The 13,806-nt window shown below is 42.5% G+C and overlaps 1 protein-coding gene across 11 annotated transcripts in view; it reads left to right on the top strand.

The window, feature by feature from the left end:
* The window catches only part of LOC147034195 (uncharacterized), a 43,483-nt gene that overhangs the window by 11,635 nt on the left and 18,042 nt on the right, over window positions 1–13,806 (top strand). For 3 of the 11 annotated variants that reach the window (XR_015057512.1, XM_085878543.1, XM_085878535.1), the window contains exon 3: window positions 7,099–7,187. Coding sequence is in view for 2 of the 11 variants with exons in the window: in XM_085878557.1 (XP_085734683.1) it covers window positions 688–722; window positions 6,503–6,566; window positions 7,099–7,187 (188 nt within the window). In the remaining 9 variants the exon portion in view is untranslated. Of the gene's footprint in view, window positions 1–586; window positions 834–2,676; window positions 5,238–5,258; window positions 6,567–7,083; window positions 7,188–13,806 lie in introns of those variants that run through there. The other 8 variants (XR_015057511.1, XR_015057509.1, XR_015057510.1 and 5 more) reach the window with 7 other exon arrangements.

Genomic DNA, 13,806 nt, shown 5'->3' with positions numbered 1-13,806 from the left:
ACACCGAGAACAAATGACCAAAAACGTGGAAAAGCTCACATTGTGATAATCTGCTTTAACCGCTTGAGTTTCAAACTAATGTGACTCGGGCCGAAGACACAAGTGGCATGGCAATATGCCCTTGAGGATGGTTATTGAGTCGCTTTTCAATCGTTGTAAATTTCTTCGCAGTGTTATTGCTTTCTTATTTCCATTTTGTCTATCTTATCCATTACATGTACTGTACCAATTGACTTCCCCACATCGTGAGTGTCAGGGCACCAGGGCAAGAATCTGGAATTTAGTCGTGGTATCGTCACACGAAAGTCACCATGGACTTTTATCACCCAAATTCAACCATACAGTTAAATACCCATCATAGCTGTGTCATATACCCCACTCCATGAACTTGATCTACTTCCCTTCTTTGTACTGTCTTGATATTAAAGTACTCACGTATCTTATGTTACTGTAGAAAATAGAATGGGCTTCTCTTTTGAGAGACCTCATGGCATCTTGAAATCAACAATCTAAACTCCGTTAATATAAGTATATGCAGGAGAGTGGAGTTTGGTTTTGTTCCCATCAGAGTCAGTGCTTTGAGATGGAGCACCCCCTCCCCAGTGTGGGCATTGCACCAAGGTGGCGTTTTTAATTGGATTTGACTCCTCAAAGGACCGAGGCCATGACCAGAAAACTCTACGACCGATGGAAACTCGGCCAACTGCTCAAGTACTTCCAAGGTCTCACATCCAAGTATCACCATGGCCTTGAGTTTGCTCAACCTTTGAGATCTGATGAGATCGGGATTATTGAAGCTGTCAGAATCTGATGGGAGTGGGAGCATTCAGGCTGTAAGTTTAAGCATGTTCTGCATCATCATAAAGCTTTACATCAATGAAGGGGTTGAAGTAACCGTCCTCTAACCCCTGCCTACCTGATTTGTCGAATGGTAAACACATTTTTTTTTCCTCCACTAGTTGTATGGGTTTAATTCCCTTGGCTACTCCTTCTCACCAACCCACTCTTGGTAAATGTATGCCAAAATGGCCAAACACCCCTCAACATGAGCTTAGGGAAGGTCTTCGTCTTTCAGTGCACTGAAATAAGCAGGTTTCCAGTATTTTAAAGCCATTCCTAACCCCCATCCACCCCTCTACTTCGAGTGTCCACATAAAAAAATATTACCACTTCCTAAATGTGAGCATGACGCACAAAAACCACGTGGGAGTTGTTCATACATAGCTAGTCTGATGGTGACCTTTCGAAGAGGTAGAGCCGTGTTTACCTCTGGGTAGAGCATCAATTTTGATAGGTGGTTAACTTTAAAAAGTCAGCTTCGATAAATCAGTGAACCGCTTTCAATCACGTGGCCTGCAGTCTATTTTGCTCACAATGAAAGCATTCCACTGAACTCAAGCTTATGTTATGGCCATGTCAAAAGTGTGGTTCAACCAATTAGTGCTAAGCTCAGACAAAATAAACAAACTAAAAAAAAAGTTTTTTCGACATTGGCTTTCCCATCAAAAAATGATACTTCCTTAACATAATCACGAAACTATACTTGCAACGTAAAAAAGTTGGATAAAAAACAAAGTAGAACATGAAACTAGACTGCAGAAGGGTTTGAGTACTGGTGCAGGTATTCCAGATGTTGATTGTTAACAACATATTCAAGTCTTGGAGTAAATGAGAAGCAGGTGTGTAGAAATGCATGGTCGAATGTCAAGCCCATCCCCAGACAACAGGTTGTGCAGGTTATAGAGAAAAGTGGAGAATAAATTAATCATCAACTCAGTAATTCATGGAAGACCTTACCCTGCACAGTCTTGAGAAAAAGGACATGGCAAGGGTCTTTTGAACTCTTGCTTTGCGTTTCCGAGCACGTTCATGAACTTTTCGTCTTGTTCATGAACTTTGAATAATGGGCGCGATGGCAACCGCCGAAGAAATGAGGCTCAAATCCCACCTTGTGGCAATGTTACACTTACCCAGTGTAGCCTAATTATATAATATTTAAACTCGTAATGGAATGATCATGATTAATGTCACACATTGTCATTCTTATTCTTTACCAGCCACACAATTATTCCCAGGTTATTGTGGGTTTGGGCAGGGAAAGCTTGCCCCAAGTCTTTCACGAACCAGTTAGCTTGACCAAATTCAACTCAGATTCAGGCAGGAATTTTGTCCATGGTACTGGCAATAGCATGATACTCTTCACAATTGGATCTTTAACGTCCACCAACTATAATGCTGATAGAAGGGATGCCAAGATTAACATCCATCCGAGGGATAGAACACACATGGATGAATCACCCTGCCTGTTAAACACCGGGATGGCAGTGTATAGCTGGGTCGGGATTCGAACCCAGGATAGACAGCTCAGAGGCAACTGTGTGTCCCTCATACATTGTGTGGTTAAACTAACTACATACTCGAAAGCCATCATTTTCCCAACAATATGAATGGATGGTATATGTTACATTTGTCATGGGCTTTGAACGGATGTGAGAAACGATACCGGAGGGTCATAAAATCAAATTAATGGGATAAATCAAAATGAAGAGTTTGGGATTGGGAATGTGTTCCTGCAGATTGAGGATACCCACCAAATGGATAAATGATTGTGTGAAAGTGAATGATGGAGCTCATCAACATGGATATTAAAATCCCTTCGAATCGGCATCTTCCCAGGCTAGATAAGCAGAGTGGACAGAAAATCTGATGAGTCATGGAGAAATGGAACAAGGAAATGGAGGAATGGAACAAGAAAATGGAGGAATGGAACAAGAAAATGGAGAATTTGAACAATTCATGGAGAAATGGAACAATAAAATGGAGGAATGGAACAAGAAAATGGAGGAATGGAACAAGTCATGGAGAAATGGAACAAGAAAATGGAGAAATGGAACAATAAAATGGAGGAATGGAACAAGAAAATGGAGGAATAGAACAAGTCATGGAGAAATGGAACAAGAAAATGGAGAAATGGAACAAGAAAATGGAGAAATGGAACAAGGAAATGGAGGAATGGAACAAGAAAATGGAGGAATAGAACAAGTCATGGAGAAATGGAATAAGAAAATGGAGAAATGGAATAAGAAAATGGAGAAATGGAACAAGCAAATGGACAAATGGAACAAGCAAATGGAGAAATGGAACAAGCAAATGGACAAATGGAACAAGCAAATGGAGAAATGGAACAAGAAAATGGAGGAATGGAACAAGAAAATGGAGAATTTGAACAATTCATGGAGAAATGGAACAATAAAATGGAGGAATGGAACAAGAAAATGGAGGAATGGAACAAGTCATGGAGAAATGGAACAAGAAAATGGAGAAATGGAACAATAAAATGGAGGAATGGAACAAGAAAATGGAGGAATAGAACAAGTCATGGAGAAATGGAACAAGAAAATGGAGAAATGGAACAAGAAAATGGAGAAATGGAACAAGGAAATGGAGGAATGGAACAAGAAAATGGAGGAATAGAACAAGTCATGGAGAAATGGAATAAGAAAATGGAGAAATGGAATAAGAAAATGGAGAAATGGAACAAGCAAATGGACAAATGGAACAAGCAAATGGAGAAATGGAACAAGCAAATGGACAAATGGAACAAGCAAATGGAGAAATGGAACAAGAAAATGGAGGAATGGAACAAGAAAATGGAGGAATAGAATAAGTCATGGAGAAATGGAATAAGAAAATGGAGGAATAGAATAAGAAAATGGAGAAATGGAATAAGAAAATGGAGAAATGGAACAATAAAATGGAGGAATGGAACAAGAAAATGGAGGAATAGAACAAGTCATGGAGAAATGGAACAAGAAAATGGAGAAATGGAACAAGAAAATGGAGAAATGGAACAAGAAAATGGAGGAATAGAACAAGTCATGGAGAAATGGAATAAGAAAATGGAGAAATGGAATAAGAAAATGGAGAAATGGAACAAGCAAATGGACAAATGGAACAAGCAAATGGAGAAATGGAACAAGAAAATGGAGGAATAGAATAAGTCATGGAGAAATGGAATAAGAAAATGGAGGAATAGAATAAGTCATGGAGAAATGGAATAAGAAAATGGAGGAATAGAATAAGAAAATGGAGAAATGGAACAAGAAAATGGAGAAATGGAACAATAAAATGGAGGAATGGAACAAGAAAATGGAGGAATAGAACAAGTCATGGAGAAATGGAACAAGAAAATGGAGAAATGGAACAAGAAAATGGAGAAATGGAACAAGGAAATGGAGGAATGGAACAAGAAAATGGAGGAATAGAACAAGTCATGGAGAAATGGAATAAGAAAATGGAGAAATGGAATAAGAAAATGGAGAAATGGAACAAGCAAATGGACAAATGGAACAAGCAAATGGAGAAATGGAACAAGCAAATGGACAAATGGAACAAGCAAATGGAGAAATGGAACAAGAAAATGGAGGAATAGAATAAGTCATGGAGAAATGGAATAAGAAAATGGAGGAATAGAATAAGAAAATGGAGAAATGGAACAAGCAAATGGACAAATGGAACAAGCAAATGGAGAAATGGAACAAGAAAATAGAGGAATGGAACAAGGAAATGGAGAAATGAAACAAGCTATTTCGGTGTTCTGTAACTCATTGTGATTGAGTAGGTGCTCGAATGTACCGATATCTGCAAATGTGTTAAAATCTGAAGTAATGGACTCAGTGTGTCACAACAAAATATATCGTGTGAAGCCTGTGGCTGTTGGTTGCATCATTGCTGGGAGTGTGGCCGTGCCTCTGCTGCAATGCCCTTGTTTCCGGTAAACTGGAACTCATTTTGCCGACCTCAGAAGTATGACTGCAGGCTCAGTCAAACCCACCTGGTGTTATTTAACGGATCAAACAGGGGTTCAAACTCGAGACCCAAAGATCTTAAGCCAGCCACCTTAACCGTTAAGTCGTGGGGATCGGTTTACATACATCGGCAGTGCCTCCACCTCGGTCATGCTCTCTCGGGCAATAATATGTTTATAATCTGGAGGAGCTTTAAAATAGCATTTCTTGCATCACGAGGTGACAATGAACGTTCCAGTTCGACGGAGCAAGCCCCCTATCCATGTCATGTCTAAAACGTCCCCACGAAGGGTGAGGGACGTGCCCGTGTAACGGTGTTTCAATAAGACCACGTTGATGTGAGCAGACAATGGTGTCGCTCGTTTGGAACGGTCAATGACGATCACCAGTAACATGGATTCACCGATCAAGGTGTGGAAAACTGAACAGGTAGATAAAACAGAACGTGGGTCGTTACCTGCACCAGCAAAGGTGTACAGAGGATACGTTTTTCACCCCTGTGTGTTTGTCTGTGAGCAGGATGTCTCATAGTTATGGACAGGTACGGATGAGACTCGGTGGACAGGTTTGATGTGTGACAAGGACCAACGGATTCGATTTCGGTGAAGATTGGAGATCTGGAGCAGGAGGATTTTAAAATGATTCTTCACCATTGAGAGATTGGGCTAAAAAAAAAAAAACGACAAATAGTAGGATATGTCAAAAAGTTATGGATGGATTCGGATTAAACTTGGGGGATGAGTTGGGTAGGTGACAAGAACAAGCCGATTCGAATTAGTTTCAGGTCCGAATCCCGATCCAGCCTATCAGTGGAGTACAAAACGTGACTTGTTCAGCCTGCTGGAGGGACACGCTCCATTGAGTGCCCGTGCGGTGAGCATGTAAGATACCGAACAGGTGACGCAAACAGGACCTGGTGAAACCTCACCATGGGGGAATGAGGGAGAGGAGGAGGGGGGTGGAGTAATCCTCCGTAATGTGAAACGTCATCGTAATCAAATCCTTCGGGGACAAACAGGGTTATACGGACCCTAATATCCTCAAGCGACCACCCAAGCCTTTGCTCAAGGAGTCCAGGGAACACTTATTACATCTGTCAATGGCTTATTAATCTGCCTGTTCACACCCAGGCTTTATTAATAGCCCAAACTGTTAAAATATCATAAAAATTCCCCAAATATATTCTCTTAACGGATATTATATCAATGGCTAGGAATTCCTTGGGGTTCATATTTCCCAAAAATCCGTTATATTCCTCTTCAATCCCATAATATTAGTTATATGATCGAGTTTGATTTAAAAAAAAATTAAAAAAACTCGTAGTATTGTTTGATTTCCCTTTAACCGAGCTGAACATCTGTATAATGCGGATAAAAACTTAACATTTGTAATTGATTCGAGTCGATAAACCAGATCACAGATCACAAATCACATTAATGTGTATTCAATACAAGACGCACACCTGTGCTTTTTTTTTTCATTCAAATGTAATGGTTCGATCATGGCCATCAGGCAGGGGATCACTGTGGAAGGGCATGTAATGCATGACGTCATAATTCTAATGAGCTTGGCTAAGATTATGTTGACAGTTTGTAACTACTGTGTATGTGTGCAGCTACATTGTAACCACTTCATTATGTTTACCTCTGTCCACCTTTGGATGTGTTATCACTCATCTGTTTGTTTGTGAGCAGGACATCTCAAAAGTTGTGGACGGATTCAGACGAAACTTCGTGGGCAGGTCGGGTGCGTGGCAAGGTCAATATGATTTGGTTTTGGTGAAAATCCGAATATGTGATTAAAAATTTTTTATGAAAGTGATTTTTCACCATTGAAAGAAGGGGCCAAAACTATAAAAACATGATATTGCAATAAGTTATGGACGGATTATGACAAAACTTGGTGGATGAGTTGGTTAGGCGGCGAGAACAAGCTGATTTGATTTTGGTTCAGGTCCGAATCCAGATCCGTCCCATCAGTGGGATGCAAAAGCAACTGTTCACCCTGGTGGGGAGGTATGCACTCTACCAAGTACGCGCTGTAGTTCACCAATGTCTTACAATTCTGCTTCTGCATCTGGGAAAACGTCACTCGGTGAGATTGTGGCTGCGTTGCCCTACTCACCTGTGTTCTGATAGTTCTCGAAAAGCAGGTGGACATCACAATGCATTGCTGAACAACCCACGATGATAAATGTACAGCAGTGTCGATGGCTGTGTAGTTGTGCGAATTGATACATGATGGGAGAGAATGATCGCTCATTGACCGTGCCAAGTTGACTGTGTTTCAGTTTGTTTCCGTGCCCGAATGGCCGGCGAGTTGGGAATCTGACATGCTGGCAGTGAGCGTGAGGCAACGGAGCGCTGTTGTGCGTATAAGGTAAGCCCGGTTACTGCTGCTATTCCCAGCAACAGATACTGCACGCTGGGACGTGGGGTGTTATGTACAGGTTGCTTATGTGGGTGCCTTTTAGATGGGCGTTGCAGCTCGTGCTGATGTGATTGATGGTAGTATGCAGATGGTAATGGCTATATGATGGATGCAAGTCGCTGACTGGATGATGGTTGGTACTATATGGATGAAGGAGAGTTATATATGGCTGATGGACCATAATGGCTGGATGATGGTATGGTATGGTATGGATGACGGATGATGAATGTGGAGGGTGGATGGTACTGGCTAAATATTGAACATTAACTGCTGAATAATGGATGGTGAGGTATGTTATGGGATGGTGTTATGTCATGAAAGGTAGTAGCTGGATGATGGATTATCGTGATTGTATGGTTGGTTAGGATTGATAGTTATTATACAACAGGTGAAGGATGGGTCGATGGTATTGGCTGGTGATATATTGTGGTATGTCTAATGAATAATCATGGCAGGATGGTGCATGGTATTAGCTGGATGATGGATTATAGTGATTGGATGGTTGGTTGGGACTTTTTTTTGTATACATTGTTGAGGCTCGTATGAGAGCTAACACACAACACACAGCAAGGGGGCATGTGACAGGAGGGGTGGGAGAGGGAAGGACAAAACAGTGCGGAACAGAGACATAAGGAGATCTGTGGAAGGGAAAGGATTGGGCGGGGAACACGGGGTATACAAGATGGACACTACAGAGACTTTCAGGAAGGAAAGCAGGGAATTTGAAGGGGGTGGGTTTGGGGTGGATTAATTGCAGTAGAAAAGATCGAGGTTTTGGATGGGGGACGATAAGGGGTGGTGGTGAACAGCTGTTTTGAAGGCCTGGAGGGAAGAATGGTCTTGAATTGAGTGAGGGAGTTTATTCCAAAGGTGGGGAAAAAAGAGGAATGAAAGAGTGAAGGTTAGCAGTGATTCGTGATTTTGGTAGTTTTACTAGAAGGGGGTTGCTAGCGGACCTTGAGCGCCCTGCGGAAATATGGGGGGGTACGTATCGCAGACAGAGCAAAGAGGGGGGCGGACCGGAAAGGAGACAGTAGAAGACAGAAAGACCACCGACCTGCCTGCGGTGAGAGAGTGAGAGGCCCAAAGACTCAGCCTCACCGTGGGAGATACCAATGATCCAAAATGCCTTAGTTTCCACAACGTAAAGCCGAGGAAGATGAGAGGCAGGAGTACCAGCCCAGTGGGGAGAGCAGTACTCCAGTAACTCAGGCTGTGGACGAAAGCATTGTATGTGGTCAGGGGCTCAGGTGGGCCACGGAAGGACTTTGCACGATGGAGGTTCCCCAGTCGGCGACTGGTTTTGGAGGCCAAGTTGGAAATGTGGCTTTCCCAGGAAAGATCATGGCAGATAGTGAGACCCAGATGCTTGAATGAGAGGACTTCTTCCAGAGGATTCTTGAGAAGGTAGATTGGGAGGGGGGGTTAAATGGTCCTTTCCGAGAGTCATAGTGAGTGTGTGAGATTTGTCAGGATTGAAAGACGTGCTGGACCAGTTTGTGATTTTATCCAGATCTGCAGAGAGTGAAGAAGCTGCTGCTTACCGGTTTGAGGGATGACAGATAGGACGGCAGAGGGTGGAGACATCAGCAAAGAGATATAGAGGATTTTCCAGAGAGTCGGAGAGATCATTGATGAAAACCAGAAAAATAACAGGGCCCAGAACACTGCCTTGAGGAACTCCAGCCTTGACAGGAAGAGGCGATGATAAAACTCCATTTCGGGCCACACGTTGACTGTGACAAGAGAAGAAGTCTGTGAGCCATGAGTGGAGATGGCCTTGGATACCAGAGGAAGAGAGTTTGGTGAGCAGGACAGGGTGCCAGACCATGTGAAAAGCACACAATATGGGCTGTTTCACAATGAGGATACCAAGTTTGTCTCACAACCACTAAAAATCCAAACTCAATATTTTTATATTTTTATTTCTCCAAATCCAACATTGTTAATTACAACGAGCCGAAACCCCGTCACAGACTGATTCCGTTCCATGAGCCCAAAATGACAACCAGTGGCGTCTCTTGTAAGAGCCGGATCCCAGTCGATGTACTCCATGGCCTTACCTAATGAGGCCTACAAAACGTCCTTGTACACGACATTTTGGTGTACACTACTCCTTGTGAAGAAGTCCCCTGATTTGTGCACGTGTCTACTTTGACGTACAAACACCGTGTCAAAACTTCTCAGGTCACAGTACCGAGAAAAACATGACGCGACCGCTCGGGGGAGCACAAAATTGGTCCTTCAGTATTAATATATAGATACTTAAATCCAAATTTTTGGAGCATATGAATGAATATTTCTTATTAAAAATAATACCCCAAGGATGTTAGGAGAGTATTTTTTTAAACTACAACAGTCATTAATACAATTCAACTATAACCACAAAATAACAACACTATCAAACTTCAGTGGTTTCCATATGTTCCACAAGTATGATTCCATTACTGGAATTATGATTCAGTATACAAATGAAGTACTGTATATTTGTAGAAATATCAATAAAAGACAACTAAGTTTCAAATATCCTGAAAAAAGATATGTTTTAATTACCACTGTCACTAATAGCACTGCATATGATGGAATTTAGCACAATTTTAAAACTACATGTACTTTTCTACATATATTCTGAAAAAATTACTAATTTATCTCTGAAAATAAAAGTTTACCACCACAATGAAAAATATGAAGAAAATCACATATTTCTTCCGGAGAGGACATAATTTTTTGACATGAAGCAATACATTCTGTACAAGATATAACTGCAAAGTAATACATTTATCTTATAATGCCAAGACAAAATACACCGAGTAAGTGAATCTAGACGGGATTTTGACACTTTTTAAAACCGGCGGTATCATTTAGCCCAACGGTTTCTAAAGATGCGATAACTTTGAGATGTCTTTGTATTCAGACATTTATTGAATAATATATTTTATTTAATTTAGTAATAGAATTTAAAGCGACACTGAAACGCAAAAGAAACTTACCACCTTTTAAACTTCCAAATATCAACAATAACACTGCGTGTAGTAAATGTGTGAACTTATTTGTGGACAATAGTGTCCTCACTGTCAGACAAAACGGTCACCGATGGTCACTTGAACCTTCAATGGTCACTTCATAGCACAGCTGTTGAATAGCCGTTTTGACTGTCAGTGATTAGCCAAGGGGTACGGGATGATTTTAATGAGCTGTACGTGATGTCTTGATATTGGCTTCAAAAAGGCCAGTGCAAAATGGGCATTTCAATCAACATGCCACGATTGTCAAGAGATCAACGGCAGTGTGCCTTGGGCATACTGCAAGGCGGATTGAGCTACCGTGAGGTGGCACGTCGCCTTGGCTGTTCACACCAGACGATATCGGCCCTGGTGGACAGAGACACCCTCCACAACTCTGCAGATGACAGACCTCGATCAGGGAGGCCAAGAGCCACCACTGCAAAGCAGGACAGGTAGATGGTCCTAAGGCCGAGATCACATTTGCCACGGCGGCCGTGGGGTCTCAAAAATCTACGGCCACGAGCAATTATACAGCGGCCGCAGTATTTCCACGGTCACACAATGTAGCAGTCACATATGTTTTTATTTTTCGGGGAGCCGCACGGCGTATTTAGGCCTAAGTCACATTTGCCATGGTGGCCGTGGGGTCTCCAAAATCTATGGCCACCAGCAATTATACGGCGGCCGCAGTATTTCCACGGTCACACAATGTAGCAGTCACATATGTTTTTATTTTTCGGGGAGCTGCATGGCGTATTTATAAATTGTGGAGACCGAAAACGTGGGGTTGCCGTACGGTCTTTGATTTGATGTCGCACGGTGACCTGAGGGCGTTCCTGCGGCGGCCATAGAATTTTCAAGGCGACCGCAAGGCGACCGCAGGGGGGCCCTCAGGCGAACGTGCGGCCAGATGGATGGTAACGAATGGGTTAATTTTTTTTTTTAACCAGTTTTTTTTTGTTTCGGCTTGTCGAATTGCTACGGCGAACGTAGAAAAGAAAAACGTTATAACTCCGCGTTATAATTCCACGGCGACCTTATGGCCTGTAAAATATAGCCATACGGCGTAGGGCCACCCTGAGGCCACCTCAGAAACTCTGCGGCCGCCGCACGTTTCTGTCAATTCAGGGGGCGTACGGCCGCCGTATCCTCGCTGTAGAGCAAATGTGACTTAGGCCTAAGTCAGATGGCTTCAGACATTGAGGACTGAGTGGGACAGAATCCAGCAGCAATCCATCCAAAGACTGGTTGGCAGTATGCGCCGACGATGCACTGCCTGTATCCAAAACAATGGTGGCCACACACGCTATTGAAAGGGGACTGACATTGCACCCTGTGCTGTTCTGCACTGTAGAACAAACTTATGAGATGGTGTATCTTGGTCAAAAACTTGACATGTCATCAATAAAATGCCAATGCTTCAATTAGCAATTGTTGGTTTGTTTTATTTTGAACTGTTACAATTTTATGACATTTCAAACAAGTGGTAAGTTTCTTTTGCATTTCAGTATATATGCAAAATAGGACCTGCCCTTAAAAAAAACAGCAGTTTATTCCATACACTAAAAGTTTCTCAGCATGTTAAATATCATTTGGAAATTACCCAAAATGCTTCCGGAGAGGACACATTTTTGACGGACACATGTTAGGCAATCAGTGCAGGCCATGCAAATAGAAGGTTATTGGTTACACTCAAACTTTGTAGCATAATATCAGTGCAGGTATATACACACTTGGTAAAACACACAATAAACTTTTAAAAAGACCCTTTATTTCGATAAAAAAATTCAACAATATGCATTTCCGGAGAGGACATTTTTTGACGGACGAACGGTGGGAATATATTTTTGAGGGTGAAATAAATATTCATAGTCTGAAATGAATAATATGTTGTGGACAAAGTAGAGAAGAGGTATTAAATTGATGCAACAACAAAAAAAAAGTCCCATTTTCTGCTTGTATTTGTTTATACACTGTGGATGCAGTGTACCTGGAGAAAATGAGACAGCTATTTGTCAAATAAATGGCAATTTTTATGCCATTCTGCCAAAAATTGACTTTTTTTGTCAAATAAAAAGTGGTCCAAGTTGTGCCATCACTCGTACCAACTACTGGCCCTAATGACAGAGATACTACAGCCTCTCATTTAGCTATTTAGCATGCAAGAGTACAAAATACCAGAAATGACCATGACTGTGAAACAGCCCATATGTCTGGGGATGTGGCTCTGATTTCATGTCTGTCATTGAGGACTTCCATCCATTGTTGAGGAAGCAGGAGCAGCAAGTCCAGGGTACAGTGACCTGGTCTGAAACCAAATTGATGATCGCAAATCACGCCATTCGAGAAGAGGAAGGATTAAATGTCTGAAGCGATGACGGATTCCATAACCTTACTGATGATAGGGAGAAGGCTGATTGGTCTGGAGTTGCAGGGATCTGTTATTGCACCTTTTTATGCAGGGTGGTATTGTTTGCTGATTTCCAAGCAGATGGCAGATGAGAGCGTGAATAAAACAGAGAGAGAGGGTGAGCAGGAGCAGAGGAGCAGGTTTTTAGGACATGTGGGCTGATGCCATCTGGACCCGTTGCAGAATCTGAGTCGAGGTTTGACAGCAAGCTTTCCACTTTGTCAGAAGAAAAGGATACAGGGTCCAGGGACAGTTGGGTGCGACTGGGTAAGGTGGGTACAGAAAGTGATGAGTTTCGGACATAACATTTAGATGCAAACACCGAGTTTAGGCATTCAGCCTTTTCACGTGCGGTGTCTGTCAGCTGTGTCCTTTTGAGGTAAGGGAGGGGATGGAGGGGTAACATTCACCAGAAACAGATTTGATTAGATGCCACCAAGATTTGGAGGAGGGAGAGAGGTTTGAGAGTTCAGACTTGAGATTAGAAAGATGTTGTTTTCTGACTCTCCTGAGGGTAGACACACACTTGTTCGGAGCTTTATGGAAGGAACTGAGATTACCCTCAGTTGGGTTTGCTTTCCATGAGGAAAAGGCAAGTTGTTTCAGGACAACTGCCTCGCCACAAGCTTCAGTGAGCCATAGGAGGGAGGAAGGGTAGGACAACTGAAGATGAGAGTGGATGAATTTGTGCATGCGAGCAAGCAAGTTTCTTTGAATTCCCAGGATGAGTTGATGTTTGAGAAAGTAGTGATGGGAGACCAGTCTCGAAGTTTGATGGCTGCTTGGAGACCATGCCAGTAAGCCTTTTTTTGTTTTGTTTTGTATACCTTATTGAGGCTCGTATGAGAGCTAACATACAACGCACATCAAGGTGGGGGGGGGGGCATGAGACGATGGGAGGGAGTGGGAAGGACAAAACAGTGGGGAACAGAGACATTAGGAGATCTGTGGAAGGGAGAGGGATGGGGATGGGACGGGGAACATGGCGAAGAGAAGATGGACATTACAGGGACTTTCAGGAAGGAAAGCAGGGAATTTGAAGGAGGTGGGCTTGGGTGGATTAACGGGGGTAGAAGAGATTGACGATTTGGATGGGGGGTGATAAGAGGTGGTGGTGAACGGCTGTTTTGAAGGCCAGGAGGGAAGAATGGGA

This window comes from Eptatretus burgeri, chromosome 1 (genome assembly GCF_056783735.1).
Source record: "Eptatretus burgeri isolate ZD-2024b chromosome 1, Ebu_testis_v1, whole genome shotgun sequence".
Classification (NCBI taxonomy): Eukaryota; Metazoa; Chordata; class Myxini; order Myxiniformes; family Myxinidae; genus Eptatretus; species Eptatretus burgeri.
This window is presented reverse-complemented; position numbering and strand designations above follow the sequence as displayed.